The sequence below is a fragment of the Giraffa tippelskirchi genome, chromosome 1 (genome assembly GCF_054371585.1).
Source record: "Giraffa tippelskirchi isolate mGirTip1 chromosome 1, T2T-mGirTip1v1.2.pri, whole genome shotgun sequence".
Classification (NCBI taxonomy): domain Eukaryota; kingdom Metazoa; phylum Chordata; class Mammalia; order Artiodactyla; family Giraffidae; genus Giraffa; species Giraffa tippelskirchi.
In genome coordinates this window covers 110,017,243-110,038,137 of record NC_137275.1, presented here as the reverse complement: position 1 = coordinate 110,038,137, position 20,895 = coordinate 110,017,243, and the positions used below count along the sequence as shown (strand labels likewise).

General features: G+C 43.5%; 2 protein-coding genes, 1 long non-coding RNA gene and 1 pseudogene across 17 annotated transcripts in view; 2 read left to right on the top strand and 2 right to left on the bottom strand.

The window, feature by feature from the left end:
• Positions 1–6,516, top strand: part of LOC145506598 (liprin-alpha-1-like) — a 38,795-nt gene extending 32,279 nt beyond the window's left edge. For 4 of the 5 annotated variants that reach the window (XM_081491628.1, XM_081491619.1, XM_081491633.1 and 1 more), the window contains exons 8-10: positions 325–382; positions 1,573–1,639; positions 3,520–6,516. The gene's annotated coding sequence lies outside the window, so the exon portion shown is untranslated. Of the gene's footprint in view, positions 1–324; positions 383–1,528; positions 1,640–3,519 lie in introns of all 5 variants that reach the window. The other variant, XM_081491643.1, reaches the window with a different exon arrangement.
• Positions 1–20,895, bottom strand: part of LOC145506524 (N(6)-adenosine-methyltransferase non-catalytic subunit METTL14-like) — an 87,795-nt gene that overhangs the window by 53,340 nt on the left and 13,560 nt on the right. The window contains exons 6-8 of one of the 10 annotated variants that reach the window (XR_014054008.1): positions 17,970–18,160; positions 12,507–15,399; positions 10,302–10,605 (exon numbers count right to left, since the gene is read on the bottom strand). The exons of 2 other annotated variants lie outside the window; for them this stretch is intronic. Coding sequence is in view for 2 of the 8 variants with exons in the window: in XM_081491416.1 (XP_081347542.1) it covers positions 19,249–19,361 (113 nt within the window). In the remaining 6 variants the exon portion in view is untranslated. Of the gene's footprint in view, positions 1–5,048; positions 5,228–10,301; positions 10,609–11,088; positions 12,013–12,146; positions 15,400–17,969; positions 18,161–18,762; positions 19,362–20,895 lie in introns of those variants that run through there. 7 more of the 10 variants (XR_014054017.1, XR_014054018.1, XR_014054015.1 and 4 more) reach the window with 7 other exon arrangements.
• On the top strand, positions 9,077–13,954 carry LOC145507017 (uncharacterized). The gene is made up of 2 exons (XR_014054506.1): positions 9,077–9,286; positions 13,643–13,954. It is a non-coding gene; the product is annotated as an uncharacterized LOC145507017 (long non-coding RNA).
• On the bottom strand, positions 11,257–13,117 carry LOC145538946 (tyrosine-protein kinase RYK pseudogene; annotated as a pseudogene). Its single transcript, XR_014077351.1, has 3 exons — positions 13,050–13,117; positions 12,426–12,673; positions 11,257–12,133 (listed from the first exon to the last, which is right to left on the bottom strand). The product of XR_014077351.1 is annotated as a tyrosine-protein kinase RYK pseudogene (transcript).

Here is a 20,895-nt window from a genome sequence, read left to right as displayed (position 1 = left end):
GAGGCATGGGGGGTGTCAGGCAGGGGTGCTCAGATCCCCTTAGCATCACACCAGAGCCTGGGTGCCGTCAGCAGAGCCCAGATGTGCTGAGTCTATGCCCCCTTGGGGGGCACAGCACAGGAGTAGGTGGGAAGGCAGAACCCACTGTGTCCCCCCAGATACTGTAGGGGTTTGTGGGTTTGTGACTCCTGGGTCAGCGCCTTGCTTTCTCAAGGCCCTTTTCTGGTGCTTATGTGTCCCCCAAGAGGGTCTGGGACTCTGGACCATGCCCACAACAATACGCTGACCAATGGAGATTCACTTTCCCTTCTGGTCCCTTGGCAGGAAAAGCTGACAGAAGACAACGCCCAGTCCCAAGATGAAGCAAGCAGTCTGTCTGTTGGTGAGTGTGGGGCTCTGGCCCTTCTGCTTGCTCGGACTGTGGTAGAGACAGGGAAAGGCAATGCTGGTCAGGTCTCCTCTCCTCTGGGGAGGTGGTGATGGAGGGAGACCAGGGCATGGAGGGAAGGGAGCCCCACTCCCTGCTCTGGAGAGAGACCAGGGCATGGAGGGGAAGGGAGCCCAAGCCCTGTTCTGGTCCACTGGCAGCTCTGATGCTGTTGATCCTCTGTCTTGTTCTCACCACATCCCTGGTCTAGAACAGGGCAGCCGAAGGGTGATCACTCCTCCCATGGCTGACCCAGTGATGGAGTCAGAGCTACATAATATTTGTCTGTGTGATTGTTACACCGTTTTAAGCCATTCCTCATCATAGTAGGAATTTCACATTTATTTCAAAAGTATTATTAAGCTGAATCTACTTGAAGTAAAATTTCTTTGTCAACATATACAAGTATTTTCATTATGTATATGTGTGTGTGTAGGGCATGGCAACCCACTCCAGTATTCTTGCCTGGAGAATCCCCATGGACAGAGGAGCCAGCAGGCTACAGTCCACGGGGTCGCAAAGAATCAGATATGACTGAGTGACTAAAGATATATATATATATATATAATATATGTATACATATATATATACACACACACACACATAGAGACATCTACAGTTTTGGGTCCTATCATTTCAATAGTTTTGAGGGTTTTGAGTATTGCCTTAATTTATAAATGAATCTAGGAGGAATTGAGATCTTTCAGACGTTCTATATTTTTCTTATGAAAAGAGTTAGCATTTTAAGTTAAGAGTTTTATAATCCCTCAACTCCATGTGTGTTTTTCTTTGGTCAATTTCTCATTTCTTGTTGAGGCTGTATCTTTGTATTACAGTGTTCTGTAACCTTATGAGTTTATCCAACTCATAATTCATTATAGAATTTATTGCCTGTTATAATTTTTAACATTCATCCATCCATACATTCACATTTAGGTATTAGTGTTGAACCATTCGAGTTTGATAAGAATACAACCATATATCCAATAACGACTCTTTTGTCCACTCCCTTCAAAGATCCTGCATTGGTTTTGTTTTGCTTATGGCTGCATCTGCCAGAATTTCAGAACAATGTTTACTAGGCTCAGTTCTGTAATCTAGGATCCTCGATGAAGACCAAGGCTGCTCTCCATTGTGTTTTACAGAAACCAGCAGCCCCTGAAGGATCTCGGAGGAGAAGATGGCTGCTGGTTCCAACAGACACCACTGAAAGTGAGTGTTTTTTTCCTGGGCAGTGGATCAGGAGTGGAGGGAGGAGCGACAGAATTAGTGTCCTAATTTCTGTCCCCGTAGCTGTTAAGGCAACTCAGAGAGGGGACGGCTTGTCCCTGGACCATCAGGCCTCGAATTCCCTCCCTGCCCCCTCCTCTTTTTCCCACCCTGCACCCCTCTGTCCTCTACCAGTGGCCCCTGACACCTCCCTGTCCTTCCCTCCTCCACCATCCTCTCCCCTCCCTGGTTGCTCAGAGCCAGGTTGACCCAACCTGAGACCTCTGAGAGGTTGTGCTGTCCAGCAGGGCACCCACTGGCCCAGGGAGGCTGTGGAGCACCTGTCCATGCGTGCTCAGTGGCTTGAATCATGTCCAACTCTTTGCAACCCCATGGACTGTAGCCTGCCAGGCTGCTCAGTCCATGGGATTCTCCAGGCAAGAATACTGGAGTGGGTTACCATGCCCTCCTCTAGGTATCATTCCAACCCAGGGATCGAACCCACATCTCTTACATCTCCTGCATTAGCAAGCAGGTTCTTTACCACTGGCGCCTCTTGGGAAGCCCCGTGGAGCACCTGAATTGTGGCTAAATCTGATGAGCTGTAATATATAACTCGATATTGTAGCTCAAGGTGTTGGTAGAAAAAAGGACTGTAATATGTCTTGTTAACAGGTTTGTTGTTTTTTTTTTATATTGATTACATGTTGAGGGGCTTCCCTGGTGGCTCAGATGGTAAAGAATTTGCCTGTAATGCAAGAGAACAGAGTTCAGTCCCTGGGTTGGGAAGATCCCCTGGAGAAGGGAATGGCAACCATTACTCTTGCCTGGAGAATCTCATGGACAGAGGAGCCTGGCGGGCTACAGTCCATGAAGTCTCAAAGAGTCAGACACACAACTGAGTGACTAACACTACATGTTGCAGTGAAAAAAATTTTTAACTTACTTTTAATTGGAGGATAAGTGTTCCACAGTGTTGTGCTGGTTTCTGCTGTACAGCAACATGAATCAGCCATAGGTATACATATATCCCCTCCCTCTTGAGCCTCCTTCCAACGCCCCCATCCCACCTCCCACAGAGCACCGAATTGAGCTCTCTGTGTTATAAAGCAACTTCCCATTAGCTATCTATATTACATATTGAAATGAAAATTTTTAGAATGCTTTTAGTACCGTATTTTATGAAAACTAGTATTACTTGTTATTTTTCATGTTTTCGGTGTGGCTGTTAGAGAATATAAACTTGTGTTGGGTGCCCTCCTTATGTACTGTGGATGGTGGTGTGCACAGCATTTCACACACACAGCATTGAATCCGCAGCACAGTCCATGAGGCAGGTGGTGTTTGCTCCATTTTATGGTTAAATTCTTGCTCAGAGTCTGTCCCCATCCAGCTCTACCAGTGTCCGGCAGTGAGGCCGAGCGGGGTGTGAGGCCGGAGACCTTCCTGCCTCCAGGCCTTTGCTTTGTCCCCAGTGCAGACGTGGCAGCCAGGGGACCTCACCCTCCTGAGAAAGGCAGCTGCCCTACGCTGAGCTCTGTTCCACCACAGTGTCCCACCGTCTGTCTCCTATCATAGATGCCTTCTCCCTCTGTGACGGCAGTCTCCCCTTCCAGATGGGCCCTCATCCCCTGCTTAGGGCAGGACTCTCTGCTGACCTGGACTGCCCCCCACTGCCCTGGGTGCCAGCGAAGCCCAATGCTCCATGCTGGTGTGGCTTGTTTCTCTGCTGCTGGGAAGCAGGTCAGGGGTGCAGAGCAGCAGGTTTAGCAGCAGGGGGAGCTCCTCAGGTTCCCACCCTGAAGTCTAGGCCTGACTTGAGGGTTCTCTGCCTTTGTGAAAGCCCGTTCCAACTCTGTCTCTGTAACTTTCCCCCAACCTAGGCCTGAAGCTGTTCTTCAGTGACTTTGCAGCTATCTTTTCCTTGTGACTTCTGTGATTCGCTCCTGAGGCAGTTGGGCCTCACATGAAATGAGATCCTTGTGGCCAGAGAATAGGCCTGGGTCTCTCCAGATGCCTTGTATGAAATGCTGCCAGTAACCAAGAAGGGACAGGGGATCTCAGTCAACACCCTGCTGGATGCCTTGGAAATGCTGGGGCAAAGATTGACAAAAGAGACAATTCAAGAGCGCCTGCTGAACTTAGGAAAGTATTAACATGTTTATGAAGAAAGTGAGGCAGGCTCTGTTGTGCCCTGAGTGTTTGAGTACCTCAATCTTTCAGTTCAGGACACTTCTTTATCCTAATAGACTTCTACTTTTTATTTGTATTTGTTTGAAATTTGTCATTCATGTTAGTATGTATGCATTCAATGATGTAACTTATAATGAAAGTGTTCGTCACTGAGTCATGTCCAGCTCTTTGCGACCCCATGGACTGTAGCCCACCAGGCTCCTCTGTCCTTGGGGTTTCTCCAGGCAAGAATGCTGGAGTGGGTTGCCGTTTCCTTCTCCAGGGGATCTTCCCTACCCAGGGATGGAACCTGGGTCTCCTGCACTGTAGGCAGTGCTTGTAATATACATCATTAAAGTGCAAACATCTTGTATGTCTTTGTACTTTTATGTTTGTGCATATATTTCTATGTGTAGAAAAATGTTTTGGAAACATAATTTCTAGGTTGTTTATGTGGGCTACCTGGTTGTGTGCTGGCAATCCAAAGCAATTAGAAATACAAACGGAGGGCATTCCCTGGCTGTTCAGTGGTTAGGAGTCTGCGCTGAGAGCCCTGAGTTCAATCCCTGGTCAGGAAGTAAGATCCCACAAGCCATGAGGCAAAAGCAAACCAAGAAACAAAAACCTACAAAACAACAACAACAACAACAATAAAGGAGAGCAAGCCCCCTGCTGGGGGAATTTGACCCCGTTGGGATTGCCTGGCGGCTTCTATAGGGTCCAGGCTTTCAACATATCAACTTTATAGTTGTGTGAATATTTGTATTTTTTATAGGGAGATGTTAACAAGTGAGCAGAGGGAGGAGGAGTGGCACACCCATGCAGCACTGTGTCTGGTGTCCATGAACTGGGCTGTTATTCCCCAGGCTTCCTCCTGCTCATCTGGGAGGTTAGGGTGGGATGTGGGTTAGATATGAGTGTCATAGTTTCTGTGTCACGTCTGGTCTTATCAGTGACCTTCATTCCATCTGGGCTCAAGGAAGAAAGGACAGGGATCTGCCATGGTTTCTGGGAGGAAGAATGGACGGGCTCCTGGGTTATGTTCAGTGTTGGCTTGCTCAGCACTAGATGGGCCCCCCTTGATACTGGTGCTCTGAGCTCAGAATTGCCTTTTTGTGTTTGAATTGGCTAATTAAGGATCTCAGCCCCTCTATAAGTTTTGATCTTCTGCAGAAAAGACACAGAAATGCTGATTCTTAAATACTGTGAGAACTCACATAAAATGCCTGCTATATTAGGGTTTTGTCTTTTTTTTTTTTATTCCTGCTAAACCTTTCTCCATAGTATTCCAATCACCGCAGGATAATTTAATGGCAGAAGCAATTCTCGGGGTGGGGGGTGTTGGTCTAGTCCATCTCAAGGCTTGTACGTTGTCTTTCCTAAGGTTGATGTGGCTGGTGTGGTCAAAACTGGAATTGCCTAAAATTTAGGTACAAATGGATACAGTATGTGGAGTTCACTTGTGTTTTTAGAAGGGCCGACCCCTGTGGTCTTGGTGCTACATCCCTCTGGCCCTGATGTCCCTCCCTTTCCTGGAAGTCAGGTGTTTCCTGTCTTTGCTGTTCCTTCTGTGCAGGACACTCTGCCTTCATCTCCAGAAGGAGATAGAAATGAATTCTTGGGACTTCCCTGGTTGTCCAGTGGTTAAGACTCTGCACTCGCAATGCAAGGAGCCTGGGTTCAATCTCTGGTTGGGGAACTGAGATCCCACATACCACAACTAAGCATGTGCTCTGCAACTACTGAGCCCATGTGCTGTAGAGCCTGCACATCACAACTAGAGAAGCCTGTGTGCTGCAATGAAGAGTCTGCATGGCTAAAATAAATAAGATAAACTTATTCACTTGAAACTGACACCTATATATTACAAAAAGCATATGCATTTGTAAAACAGTTTAAAAAAATAAATGGTCAGTCAAGTGTCAGGTCACTTGTCCCTTTCTCAGAAGACTTCCTTGAGTGCCCATCTAAAGTATCAGCCTTGTCAGTATTTGTCATGTATATTCATTTGTATATGTGTTTATTGTGTGTTTTACTAATGAGAACCTTCAAGAAACGTGAAACTTGAATCCTTTGTTGCTTTCCTGTGGGTGCTTAGTTGCTCAGTCGTGTCCGACTCTGCGACCCCGTGGACTAGAGCCCACCAGACTCCTCTGTCCATGGGATTCTTCAGGCAAGAATACTGGAGTGAGTTGCGATTTGCTACTCCAGGGGATCTTCCCGATCCAGGGATCCAACCCATGTGCCCTGTGTCTCCTGCATTGCAGGCGAGTTCTTTGCCTGCTGAGCCATCCGGGAAGCATTATTGCTTTAGGCCAATGCAAATGTGACAATTTAAAGTTTTACTTGAGACTGGATGCCTGTTCAGGTTTCTCCTCAGTAATGAATTTGTGACCAAATTAAATATGCAATGTCATATACAAATTTTATAATTTTATGTAAATGTGAAATTTTATGATTTTGAACCAAATTGAATATTCAATGTTATATACAATATTTGCAATTTTCTATAAATATGCACTTTAAAGAATTTGTGGCCAAATTAAATATGCAATGTTATATAAACATTTTATAATTTTATATAAATAAGCAATTTGATGAATTTGTGACCAAATTAAATGGCAGTTACATAAAAATTTTGCAATTTAATGTAAATATGCAATTTTATAACTTTGTGACCAAATTAAATATGTAATTTTATATAAAAAGAGGTGTGTGTGTGTGTTTTTTCCCTATCCTCTGGTTCTCTAGAGCAGTTCTGAGTGAAGGGTACAAGGGTGTGTGTTCTTGCTGTGTGACCCACTCCTTCCTTCTCCCCTTTATGCCTCAGGCTCATCCTGCATGGGTGTGCCTCCTGCTCTGACTCAAGATTTCCGGGTTCCAGATTCCTGGGGGACTGGAATTCAGCCCCTCCTCCCTGCTCTTCCCCTGGGAGAGAGGCTCCAGCCTGGCTGGGCTCCTGCACAGCCTCCCCTCTGTGGTGTCTCTGAGTCCTATCTGGGCCTGCTGGGCTCCCTGGAGGTGCAGACTGGCTCTGACAAGAGCTGTTGGGAAGGGTTGGTGGGGCCCTGCTTGCTGGGGTTCTTCTGTGGCCCCTCACTTGTGAGCCTCCTGCCACTCCGGGGCCACATTCCTCTTCTGTCCCTGCTGTCCTTTCTGCATTCTCATCACAGTGGGTCTGGTGGCTCAGCCCTGCAACCTCATGGAGACCCAATTGCCTTCCCCTGGACCTTGGGGCCTTAGGGTAGATCCCCCACCCACCTAGGTTTCCTGGGGGAGCCCCGTGGTCCCACCCCTGTCCCCTTCCCCAGAGCAAAGGTGCTAGTGCAGAGCTGTACACCCCCTTGACTGCCCCCACTCCTGCCTGTGAACGATTACATATTACATCAAGATTGGGAAGAAAAGTATTTTAGATCACAAATCAGGAGAAAGAGGTGAATTTATAATTACTTTAAAATAAATTCTTGAAAAGCAGTGTTGCCTGTGTGAGACCCCTATATCAAATCATCTAAGTTGTCCTTGAATGGATAAGACTGACTGGGCCTCCATTTGTTTTCGTGTCTGTTAACGCTTTATGAGAAGCTGAGGATGTTAGGGGCAATATTACATAATCAATAGGCTTGAGCTTCCCTGGTGGCTTACAGGATAAAGACACATATGGGATGCATCTGAGCAGTTTTGCAGGATAGGTAAGAGCATGTATTAGTGGAAACTCCCCTAAAACTTAGTGTTTTAAAACTACAGCCTTATTCTTGTTGTTCAGTCACTCAGTCATGTCCGACTCTTTGTGACCCCATGGACTGAAGCATGCCAGACTTCCCTGTCCTTCATCATCTCGCAGAGTTTGCTCTAACTCATGTCCACTGAGTCGGTGATGCCATCCAACCATCTCATCCTCTGTCGACCACTTCTTTCCATGCCTTCAATCTTTCCCAGCATCAGAGTCTTTTCAAGTCAGTCGGCTCTTCCCATCAGGTGGCCAAAGTATTGGAGCTTCAGCTTCAGTATCAGTCCTTCCAATGAATATTCAGGGTTGATTTCCTTCAAGATTGACTGGTTTGATCTCCTTGCTGTCCAAGGGACTCTCATGAGACTTCTCCAACACCACGGTTAAAAAGCATCAGTTCTTCGGTGCTCAGCCTTCTTTATGGTCCTATTCTCAAAGAGCCTCTTGATGAAAGTGAAAGAGGAGAGTAAAAAAGTTGGCTTAAAACTCAACATTCAGAAAACTAAGATCATGGTCCCGTCTAAGATTTCGTCCCATCACTTCATGGGAAATAGATGAGGAAACAGTGGAAACAGTGTCAGACTTTATTTTTTTGGGCTCCAAAATCACCGCTGATGGTGACTGCAGCCATGAAATTAAAAGACGCTTACTCCTTGGAAGGAAGGTTATGACCAACCTAGATAGCATATTTAAAAGCAGAGACATTACTCTGCCAACAAAGGTCCGTCTAATCAAGGCTATGGTTTTTCCAGTGGTCATGTATGGATGTGAGAGTTGGACGGTAAAGAAAGCTGAGTGCTGAAGAATTGATGCTTTTGAACTGTGGTGTTGGAGAAGACTCTTGAGAGTCCCTTGGACTGCAAGAAGATACAACCAGTCCATCCTGAAGGAGATCAGTCCTGGTTGTTCATTGGAAGGACTGATGTTGAAGCTGAAACTCCAATACTTTGGCCACCTCATGCGAAGAGTTGGCTCATTGGAAAAGACCCTAATGCTGGGAAGGATTGGGGGCAGGAGAAAAAGGGGACGACAGAGGATGAGAGGTTGGATGGCATCACTGACTCGATGGACGTGGGTTTGGGTAAACTCCTGGAGTTGGTGATGGACAGGGAGGCCTGGCGTGCTGAGATTCATGGGGTTGCAAAGAGTCGGACACGACTGAGTGACTGAACTGAACTGAACTGAACTTCACATCCGTACATGACTACTGGAAATACTATAGCGTTGACCAGACGGATCTTTGTCAGCAAAGTGATGTCTCTGTTTTCTAATACAGTGTCTAGGTTTGTCACATCCTTTATTACATCACCATTTCTAATGGTTCAGTGTAGTTTGGTTCTCTGATAGAGTCTCACCAGATTGGGGCTGTGGTCCCTTCAAAGGACTTGTTTCCAAGCTTACACATGAGGTGGGGGCTGGATTCAGTTCTTGGGGGCAGTTGGCAGGAGGCTATCCTTTGTCCTTGTGATGTGGGCTTCTCGTTATTGTTTAGTCACCCAGTCATGTCAGACTCTTTGTAACCCCATGGACTGTAGCCTACCAGGCTCCTATGTCTGTGGAATTCTCCAGGCAAGAATACTGGAGTGGGTTGCCATGCCTTCCTCCAGGGGATCTTTCCGACTCAGGCATTGAACTGGCATCTCTTAGGTCTCCAGCAATGGCAAGCGGGTTCTTTAGCCCAATGCCACCAGGGAAGCCCGGGCCTCTCCACAGGGCTGCACAAAACATGGCAGCTTGTTTCATCAGAGCAAGTGAGCGACCTGAGGGGGGAAGTCACCATCCTTTTACCCTGATCTTGAGACATCCCACTGCTTCTGTTGATCCATATCTCAGTCTTTTGTCTGAAACTCTGACAGGTCTGAGATCCTACTTGCGAGTTAATGAGTTACCTTGCCACAGTTATTTATGTGAGTCTTCATGAGTGTGCACGTATACCTGGGTAGCATGTATATATCAGTATACAAGTGTATATGTATGTATACAAACATACATGCTAGCCAACAGTACACACACCATCCCACTGCGAGATCTCTGGATCAAGGATCAGACTGTCTCGTTGCCGAGTAAACTTATCCCTGGTTCCCCATGGGGGGAGAGAGTAGAGGCACATGTACCTGTGTGTGCAGGGGGGTTTATGCATAAATTCCAGGTTATGAAACTCAGAGCTTAAACAGATGGCTGACACATCTACTCCTGCTCTCCTCAGTAAGAAAGATCCTGTATTTTCTTCTGGAATAGAAACAAAGTCTCTTTTGAAGGAAAGAAGCCTAGAATGTGAGCACATGGCCCTGATGGGCAGGGGACAACCTCTAGTTCCTACAGGGCAGTAGCCAACCTCTCCCTTCTAAGGCGTGTCAACCATTTGCGCTTGCTGCATGCTAAGTCGCTTCAGTCATGTCTAACTCTTTGCAACCTTATGGACCTTAGCCCACCAGGCTTCTCTGTTCATGGGATTTGCCAGGCAAGAATACTGGAGTGGGCTGCCATGCTCTCTTCCAGAGATCTTCTTGACCCAGAGATCAAACCAGCATCTCTTAGGTCTCCTGCATTGACAGGCAGGGTTCTTTACCACTAGCACCACCTGGGAAGTCCTATTAACCATTCAAACAGCCTTTAAGCAAAGTTGCCCACAATCTTTACTCCAAAAACTTAAACTTTAAGCAAATCTGGAAAATGTCATGTCCATTTTATAAACTGAAAAAATAGGATGAAAGGCCAGAAATTTGTCCCCAGTAGTAAAGATAAGCAGGGTGCACACAGTCTCTCTGCCTGGATGTTAAACATTTACTCTATGGAATTTCATTAAATACATATAAACTTTTAAAGATTTTTTGACATCCCTAAATATTTTGAGCTGGACAAATAGAAAATACAAAACTCAGTCTTTGAAATAGATTTCCACAAAAAACATGAAGTGACTTTTCACCCATCCCTTTCCTGGGTCCTGAGTCATCTTTGCCTGTTTTTCTTGACTCCTCAGACTCAGGTTTTACCATGTCTCAGCACTTGACTTCTCAACTCTTCCTTTGGTTTGTCTTTTCTGTCTCCTTGGGCACACCTCATGCTCTCCCTGCTGAATCACAGCAAAAGGTCTCTTGCTTTGACAGCCGTCTCTGTCTTCCATTTATACTACAATCCCATAGGAGTCTGGAATCTTCTTGATTCAAACCACTTCCCAGGATTTCCACCCCTCCCTCCCTGGAGAGTGTCCAGACAACGTCTTATTAAGTGCTTAGCTTTCGCTCCATTCTCTGAGTTGCTGAAATCATTTCTACACTAATGACCATTTTAGTCTACCTATTAGCCTTGTTAAATAATCATGGATTATAGAGACATTTGGGCTTCCCCGGTGGCTCAGATGGTGAGGAATCTGCCTGCAATGCAGGAGACCTGGGTTCAATCCCTGGGTTGAGAAGATCCCCTGGAAAAGGGAATGGCAACCCATTCCAATATTCTTGTCTGGAGAATCCCATGGACAGAGGAGCCTGGCAAGCTACAGTTCATGGGTTGCAAAGAGTCGGACACGACTGAGTGACTAACACACATATAGACATTTATGTGCCAAAATGTTTTTGTAGTATTATTCAAATGTCAAAAACTTCAAAATAATTAAAATGTTCCCAATGGGATTCTGGTTAAGTTACTGGTGTTAGACCCATACAATATGTTAGGGAGTTATCAAAAGTAACATTGTAGCAAAATAATTAATGAAATGAAAAAATGTTTTTAAAAAAGTGTTTAAAAATGTTAAGAGGAATAAACAAGATCATTAATAATATTTACCTGTGGTGGTTTTAAGGCAGGTGCATAAATTCTTTGATCTTTTTCTTTCAAGATATATAGCTGAACATGGAGTGCAATTAGCAACTCATCTGTAATCATTAGGACGTGGCAGAGGCGGCTATACGTGACTAGGTGCTAGAACTGGGATCTCTCCTCCGGATCGAAGGGCCAGCAACAAGCCATCACAGCAAACATTTCCTCAGGACAATGCGGGAACCACCTTTTAGGGCCCGCAGCCATGTCAAAGGGGTCCATGTCCGTGTAGGGCGTTTGGCCGAGTCAAGAGCTAGCTCCCACAGCATCACTCTGAAGGCCCACAGGTCACTGGCACTGGAGAACTCATTATTAACCAGACTTCCAAGGGCTGTCCACCGAACCCGCCTATTTCCATTGTCCCCTAGGCAATGATAGTTCATGGGGAACAAGTCTCTGGAGACGGCAGTCTGTGATCTTAACTTGAAGTGTTTCCTCAGTGATACAGTTCCTAGCAGCCCCATCTTGGTGGATGACTTCCCTTCTGGCCAGATAGCTCATTCCCCAGGCAATCTGAACAGTCATGTGAACCAAGTCTTGTTGAGAAACTGCCTGTGGATTACGGGCCTCTACTAATTGGCGCTGCCGTAAAAACAATCTAAGATTCCCCCAATTCATGTAAGGCAATAGCCCCGTGGGATTTTCTCCTTCTATACACACCCTGGTGATAGGAAGAAGATTTCCATGATGAAGACCTCGTAGCTTACAACTCTCAGTGAGCATCATTGTCACCTGAATTTCAGGAGCTTGATCTTTAACTGTTTTTACAAATACTTGGTTTTCTTTATTTGGATCTTTTTCTTTTTTTCCTTTAGCCACAGACTTTATTGTTTGAATGTTTGCAACTATTATTTTATACACTTTTAATTTTTTCCAAAACTCTATGCTCCATATTGCTAGGTCACTTCACTCTCCATTTTATTCTACATTTCCATCAAGCAGTGTTTCCCCAAATCACAATCTGCCTGATTGTGTGTTGTTGTTCAGTTGCTAAGCTGTGTCTGACTCCTTGTGATGCCATCGACTGTAGGCCACCAGGCTCCTCTGTCCATGAGATTTCCCAGGCAAGAATACTGGAGTGGGTTGCCATCTCCTTCTCCATATTTGGATCTTTTTCATCTACTAAAATCCCATGGAAAATATGCTCAAAATTACCTTACTGAAGTTCATCTTTTAGAGTTCTCCTCTCCCTGGATATTGCAATATCCTTCACCTTAGCTTTGGCCTCCAAAAGAGTGACACTTCTCAGGTCATTCTTCTGTCTTCTTTGAAGACAGAACTCTGCTTGAGTGAAAATAAAAACAAAAAACCAAACCCCATTGCTATGTCAGATAAGATATCATCAACATAGTTCAGAAGCGACAATGCAAAACAATGCTTTAAACAAAACAATGCTTATTATGCAATCTGAGACAAAGTGCACTCAGGAGGGAGCCTGATCACACTCTAGAAGAAAATGCACTCGGGAGTGAGTCTGGAATCAGAAGCAGCTTTGGTATTTGTTGGACTGTGATCCTCAGCCATTTTTGCCAAAACACGCAGAATGGATGGGTCTGATGCCCTGTGTGCTAGGCTGCAGACCCAATTTCTTAACACAGGGCAGATCACCTGGGCCAACCACCCCTGTACTCAGTGGGCAGAGCTGAGTCACTCTCCTGTCCTCATGGGGCTAGCGGGAGGGACTGACTGAAGACAAACTTCAAAGGGGTGTGATGCAGAAGGGTGCCAATTTTATTGATTGCAGCCCCATCCACTTCTTCTTCCATCTTCCTGGCTTCCTCCAATTCTCCTGGATTTAACACAAATTAACCTCAACTTCGGCCCCTTACCTAGATTTCTCAAGAATTTGATCTGGCTATAAATAGGAGGAGGAAAAAAATAAATAAGTCAAAAAACCTTTTTGCTTTGCTCAAAGACTCTACACAACCATCCTGCTTTTAAAAAATCTTATTCCCTTTCATTTCCTTTTATAATAGTTGAAAATAACATGAGGTGCTTTGGCCGAAAGTCAAGCTTGCTCTAGACCTGTGACTACCCTTTAAAGCCACAATCACACAAAGGCTCTGAAGAGCTCTACCTTCTCACCCCACTGCACAAACCCCAGTTCCTAGCTAGAGACCTAGGCCAGGATGCATTTCTTGGTCAGCCTGCTCAAGATGGATGCTTATGTAACTCTTACCTTCTTCTAAGCAAAAGCAGGAAATCTAGAAATTAGTTTTCTTTAAAATAAAGCAAGGCACGTTCAGGAGGTGGTTAAAATGGCAATAATTTCATACTAATTATTTTTCTAGATCATTTGAGGTGCTGGAGAAGACTCATGAGAGTCCTTTGGATGACAAGGATTTTGGCCAACTGATGGGACGAGCTGACTCACTGGAAAAGACCCTGATGCTGGGAAAGATTGAGGGCAAGAGGAGAAGGGAGTGACAGAGAAGGAGATGGTTGGATGGCATCACCGACTCAGTGGACATGAGTTTGAGCAGACTCTGGGAGATAGTGAAGGATAGGGAAGCCTGGCATGCTGTGGTGCATGGGGTCACAGAGTCAGACACAACTGAGTGACTGAACAACAACAAATGAGGATTAAAGTCATGTATATTGAATGCTCAGTGTATGGGACCATTGAATAAATTCACTCGGTTACTGTTGAATCACTGTGATTACTGTAAATGTAGAAACTGGCTGGAATTCCCCTTTCAAAAAAAAAAATTTGTTTTTAGGACTTCGATGTTGGGCCTGTGGTTAAGCATCCACCTGCCAATGCAGGGGACACAGGTTCCATCCTTGATTCAGGGATATCCCATATGCCATGGGGCAACTAAGCCTGTGTGCCACAACTACTGAAGCCCACATGCCCTGCAGCCCATGCTCCAAAACAAGAGAGTCCACATCAATGAGAAGCCCATGCATTGCAATTAGAGAAAGCCTGAGCATAGCAATAAGATCCAGTGCAGCCAAAAATAAATAAGTGAAATTTTTTTTTTTAAAAAAAAAGATTGGTTCATGTCTAAAAAAAATTAGCATTGTTCAAGGTAATGCTTGCTTACAAACATTTGGTTTGTTGGGAGAAATAATTACATTAAATTATATCATATTAAAAAGGCCTCTCTTATAAACAGGGTCAAACATTGTATATTTTAAAATAGTATTTATCATGTTTTGTTAGATATATTTGCTGCAGAAGATTAAAATGATACATATATATAAAAACCTCACTGTTTTTCCATCATCTAGATATAGCACTCTCAGCGTATTAGTGCATTTAAAAATTTTTTTCTTTCTTTATTTTTGGCTGCACTGGGTCTTGGTTGCTTTGCATGGGCTTTCTCTAGTTGTGATGAGCAGGGGCTACTCTTCATTGTGATGCATGAGTGATGGTTTCTCTTGTTGCAGAGCACAGGCTCTAGGTACAAAGGCTTCAGTAGGTGCAGCACATCGGCTTGGTAGTTGTTGTTTGTGGGCTCTAGAGCACAGGCTCAGTAACTGTGAATGTAGGCTTAGCTACCCTGAGGTATGTGAAATCTTCACAGACCATAGATCAAACCTGTGTCGCCTGCAGTGGCAGGAGAATTCTTACCCACTGCACCATTAGGGAAGTCCCTATGGATTTTTTTAGACACAGATGAATGGATAGGAGGGAGGGACAGAGGTGAGAGGGAAAGAGTGAGATTGGGTGACTTGATGGTATCTGGGTCCTTGTTGCATCATGGTCACTGTAATAGTTAGCTATTGCTGCCTAGACATCTCCTGAAAATGTTGAAGCTCAAAAATACAAGCATTCATAATCTAATTGCTTTTGTGGATTGGGAATGACTTAACTGGGTGGTTCTGGCTCAGTGTCTCGTGGGTTGTGGTCAAGTAGTCATTGGACTGTAGTCAGCTGAAAGACTGACTGGGGCTGGAGGGTCTATGCCCAGATGGCTCATCACAGGGCTACTGAAGAAACCTCCATTGCTTGTTGGCTCTTGGCAGGAGGACACAGTCATTTCCTGCAGGCGCTTGTCCAAAGGCTTGCTTGAATATCTTCATGTCAGGGCAGCTGGCCTCCCTGGAGAGAGTGATCCAAGAGAGAGAGGAAGGAGGAAGCCACAATGCCTTTTATGACTTAGTCCTTGCAGTCATATACTGCCACTTCTGTTGTATCCTATTCATGATAGGCAAGTTACAATTTTAGCTTATGCTCAGCTGGAACCATTTGAAGAGAGAAGGATCCCAAAATTTTAGACTTCTCAAAACCACAAAATATTTTCATCATCTCATGTATTCCTCCTGCCGTATTTTGATTATGCTTTGTATCATTAATTATCTTGCTACAACATTATGTTAATAACTCTCTGAGATTACATTCTATGGGTAAACTGTCATTTGCTCAACCGGAATTCTATAGGGATTCTTGCAATGTGCTTGATATTTTACATAACGCTTCAAGAAACATTTTTGTACATAAATGTTTTTATAATCTATGATGATTTCCTTTGGTTAATTGTTTAGACTAGTGGGATAGAGTAAAATGGTCATTGGTATGAGAAAGTTTGGTGACCCAGGGAAATGAAGCAAATACCACCTGACAAGACATTGCCTGAACATTCTCTTGGAGGCATGGGGAGGGTTTGAACTCCTGGGAAGTGACTTGACCTGGGCAGATTTCAGAGCTCCAACAGGATCATCAGAGTAAGTGAAGAAGAGGGACAACTGTCAAGAGAAAAGACTTTCCTGGAGAGCCCTAGAGCCTGTGCTCCACAACAAGAGAAGCCTGGTGGATACCCACACGCCACAGCTAGAGAGCAGCCCCCGCTCACTGCCACTAGAGAAAGCCTGCCTGTAGCAACTAATACCCAGCATAGGCAAAATAAACAAATAAATATTTTTAAAGCTAAAAAAGAAAAAGAAAGGCTTTCTTGCAGTGATTCAGCTAGGAGAGTGTGATACTGTGCTTTATATTAAGAAATCTGTGTTTGAGCTTCATCCCAGTTTCTGGCACAGAGCTCCTTAAAACCCTAAGTGATGAATTTCCTTAGTCATGAGAGCCATGCAGGTGACTTGTAGGGACTTCTCTGGTAGTCCAGTGGTTATGATTCCACTCCTCCAATGCAGGAGGTGAGGGTTCAGTCCTCAGTCAGGGAACTAAGATCCCACATGCCATGTGGTACCACCAAAAATAAATAAATATAAGAAAACAAAGGCAGAAAAAAAAGTGACTTTTGGAAAAACTCCTAGACCACCTGAGGAGGGAAACTGGTTGCCAGGAGAGTTGGGAATTTTCAGTTCCACCCCATCTTCCCCCTCTAGGAGGGCAGGATTATAGACTGAGTTTAATCATGGATGGCCAATAGTTTAATCAATCATTCCTAAGTTATGAAGCCTCAAAAAAAAAAAACAAAAAAAAAAACAGAAAAGGAAGGTTCAGAGAGCTTCTGGGCTCATGAACACCTGGAGGTGGTGGAAAAGTGGGGCGCTGGGAGAGCACAGGAAGTGCAGTGCACCTTCCCACTTATCTTGCCCAGTGCAACTCTTCCAATTTTTTCCTGAGTTACTGCCTTTTATAGTAAACTGGTCATCTGGAATTGTCTGAAGCAGAAGGCAGTCACGTAGGCCTGAGCCACTAGCCTGTGGAATCTGTCGGTATCTTTGGGTAGGGGTAGGGGTAAGTCACTCAGTCTTATCTCTTTTAAAAATTGAGTTAAAGGTAGGACACTCAGTTGATGTCAGAGAATTGCTTAATGATGTGTAAAAAACCTCACCAACATTGTAACTGAGGTCCTTATCCCTTTAGAGAAAATGAGACATGCCTATAAGTATGAGGAAGAAAGAGGTGAAGGGGCCAACAGTCCATAAGGGTGGCAAAATGATTACTTTAAATGGAAAATATTCATCATAGCAGATGCAGAAAGAACTCTTATTTGAATGTCATTATCAGAAAATACAGCTGCCAAATTCCCTCTCCCAGGGAATTTCCCATTTGAGCCAACACTCTTACAGGTGTAACTTTAGCAGTCAGAAAGAGAACCCTCATCAGGAAATTAATCTTCTAGAACCTTGTTCCTGACTTTCTCAGCCTTCAGAACTATGAGAAATAATTTGTTATTAAAGTCATCTAGTTTGTGATATTTTGTTATGATAGCCTGAGCAGGTTAATACAGTTTTATAAGCCAATGGTTCAAACTGACCTCATGCTGCTGCTGCTGCTAAGTCGCTTCAGTCGTGTCCAACTCTGTGTGACCCCATAGACGGCAGCCCACCAGGCTCCCCCATCCCTGGGATTCTCCAGGCAAGAATACTGGAGTGGGTTGCCACTGCCTTCTCCACAAACTGACCTCACAGACATGTGACTCTGTGGTCTTTACCAGGGAGGCATCTTTGTAGACAAATTACTCTAGACCATCAGACGGTAAAACCACGAGATTCTCTCTCCACCTTGATTTTATATCCTTAGGGTATGGTTTTAGAAATTAGCATTCTCTCTGGTTTTCTACCTGACATTTACATATTTGTTGGGTATGAGTCTAGAAGGGACCAACTGTGAGGTAGGGGACCTGAGACAAGGAACACATGAGCCTAATATTCTTACTGGCAGTTGCCAGCTTTCATGGGGTTGTCAAAATCCCAATTCTTTTTTACCTCATTATCTTTCTCATGCTGTGACTTCCAGTCTCATTATCATCCATCCAGGATTAGAGATTAGTGAGTCCTTGATTGAAGGCATCTTATTTTTGTGGAGGGCCCAGAGCTTCATTTTTGCTACCTTGCAGCAACTTAAATTTTTTTCTTCTAGGCTACCTTTAGGAACAACTTTGGCCACAGAGCAGATCCTTTGATTTAGAAAAGATTTTATATTTAAGAGAATTTCTATGCGTTTTCATCCTAAACAAACATCCTACTGGTACTTTTGGAAGGGTCAAATTAGGAACACAGACACGCACACACAAAGATATACATACGTGCACACACAAACACACACACAAGTAGTACAGGGCCATCCTAAAATACTCCCCTACAAAATTAAAAAGCAGAAGTCACTCAAACATTAGTGCCATTCCCTTTATACTTGGGACTTCACAGACCCTAAAATAACGGTATGAGGCTGAAAAAGGAACAGAGCTAATTGGAAACACACTGAATTTTTTTTTTTTCACCTGGATATGCTTTGGAGACCCCTATATGCTGTCTTCTTAGTTCCTCATCCAAATTTTAGTTTCCAGTTACACTAAGATTATTTATAAGGGCAAAAGAAAATCTTAGAAGTCTCCTCCACTAATACTGATGGAAGTCTCATGATAGTCACAATGAAAAAAAGAGCAGATCCAAAAAGATAAAGAGAAAGCAATCAAAGCCTACCACCACAAAAAAATTCACCAAACCACAAAGGAAGACAGTAAGAAAGGAAAAGAACCAAAGAACCACAAAACAGAAAGAAATCAACAACATGGCTGTATTAAGCCACTACTTGGATCAGTAATTATTTCAAAAGCAAATGGATTAAACTCACCAATAAAAAGACATAGAGGAAGAATGAATCAAAGAAATAAAATCAACTATTATGTTATCTCCAACGACCCACTTTAGACTTAAGCTGAAATAGAGGAAAGTAAAGGAATGGAAAAAATATTCTATATGAATTATAACCAAAAGAGAGGACTGACTATACTTACATCACACAAAATAGAATTTCAGTTGAAAATGGTCAAAACAGACAAAGAAGGTAATTACATAATGATAAAAGAGTCAATTTAATAGGAAGACACCAACAATTATATGCTGTTTGTCCTTTGGCTTTTTGGGACTTATCAATTAACATACACCTAGCTGGGAAAGATTGAGGGCAGGAGGAGAAGGGGACGACAGAGGATGAGATGGCTGGATGGCATCACCCACTTGATGGACATGGGTTTGGGTGGACTCAGTGAGTTGGTGATGGACAGGGAGGCCTGACGTGCTGTGGTTCATGGGGTTGCAGAGTCGGACACGACTGGGCAACTGAACTGAACTGACAATCTCCCGTGTTCTTTTCTCCTGTTGTAAAATAAAGGATATTTATTCTAGAAAATTGGGCAATAAAAAATTTTCTTATTTTGTAAATAAGAATGCAGATTCCCTCAACTAGAGATAACATCATTAATATTTAATCTTACTAAAAAACTATTTGAACATATGTATGTATTCTGTCTCTCATTTTTACATTTTAACCTTTATTGGTTATATATTTCAGTTCAGTTCAGTTGCTCAGACGTGACCGACTCTTTGCGACCCCATGAATCGCAGCACATTATATATTTGCATATTCTTAAAAAAAAAATCTCAGGACACAGGATCACACATTAAGTAATGAACTTCTGGTTTAAAGGGGTGCCTGACACGATGTCACCTCAAAAAACTGTATGGTGTTTGAGGATTAGATAGGAATGTGTTGATATTAATATTTGGATTTGAAAGATGTATTATGGAAAGTCACTTGAATTCAATATTAGTTTACAGTTCTTAAATGATATAATTAAGAAACAGTGAAATGCATGATTCTTAAGTACACTATTCAATAAATCGTAATAAATATATACATTTGTGTAACCCAAATCCTCTGTGCATGCTCAGTCACTGAGTTGTGTCCCAATTCTTCTGCAACCTTATGGCCTGTAGCCCGTGAGGCTCCTCTGTCCATGGAATTTTCCCAGCAAGAATACTGGAGTGGGTTGCCATTTCCTACTTCAGGGGGATCTTCCCCACCCAGGGATCAAACCTTCATCTCCTGCATTTCAGGGCGATTCTTTACAGCTAAGCCACCAGGGAAGCCAACACAAATCCTCTCTAGATCACAAAATATGAGCATTACCACAGAATATTCCTTTGTGTCCATTCCCAGATTCTACTCTGGAAAACCACTCCTAGAGGCAATTATTTTTTCATCATGGATTGGTTTTGTCAACAACAGAATTTTAAATAAGTCCATCTGTGCAAGCCCTCTTTCACTCACCATGTGGAGATTTGTCTGTGCTGTTTTATGTATTAGTATTTCTTCCCTTTTATTGATAAATGGTATTTCCTTGAATAAATATATTCCAATTCCATCACATTGTTTATCTAGTGTCTGTGGATAGATGCTTGGTCTATTTCCAGCTTTTGACAACTATGATTAAAATGGCTATGAAAGATTCATGGATAGTTAGGGAAACATCATGAATCGTAAGGGAAATTCGAATCAACACTGCAGTGAGATATCACCTCACACCAGTTAGGTTGGCTACTATGAAAAACTAAAAAACAAGTGCTGGTGAAGATGTGGAGAAACTGGAATGCTTATGCATTGTTGGTGAAAATATAAAATGGTGCCGCCTCTATGGTAAAAGTATGGCAGTTCCTCAAAAAAAAAAAAAAATAGAATTACCATATGATCCAGCAAGTCCATTTCTGAGTATATATACAAAGGAACTAACAGCAGAGTCTCAAAGAAATATTTACACACCCATGTTCATGAAAGCCTTATTCACAGTAAGAGGTAGAAGCAATCCAAGTGTCCATCAAGGGATAAAGGAATGAACACAATGTGGTTTAC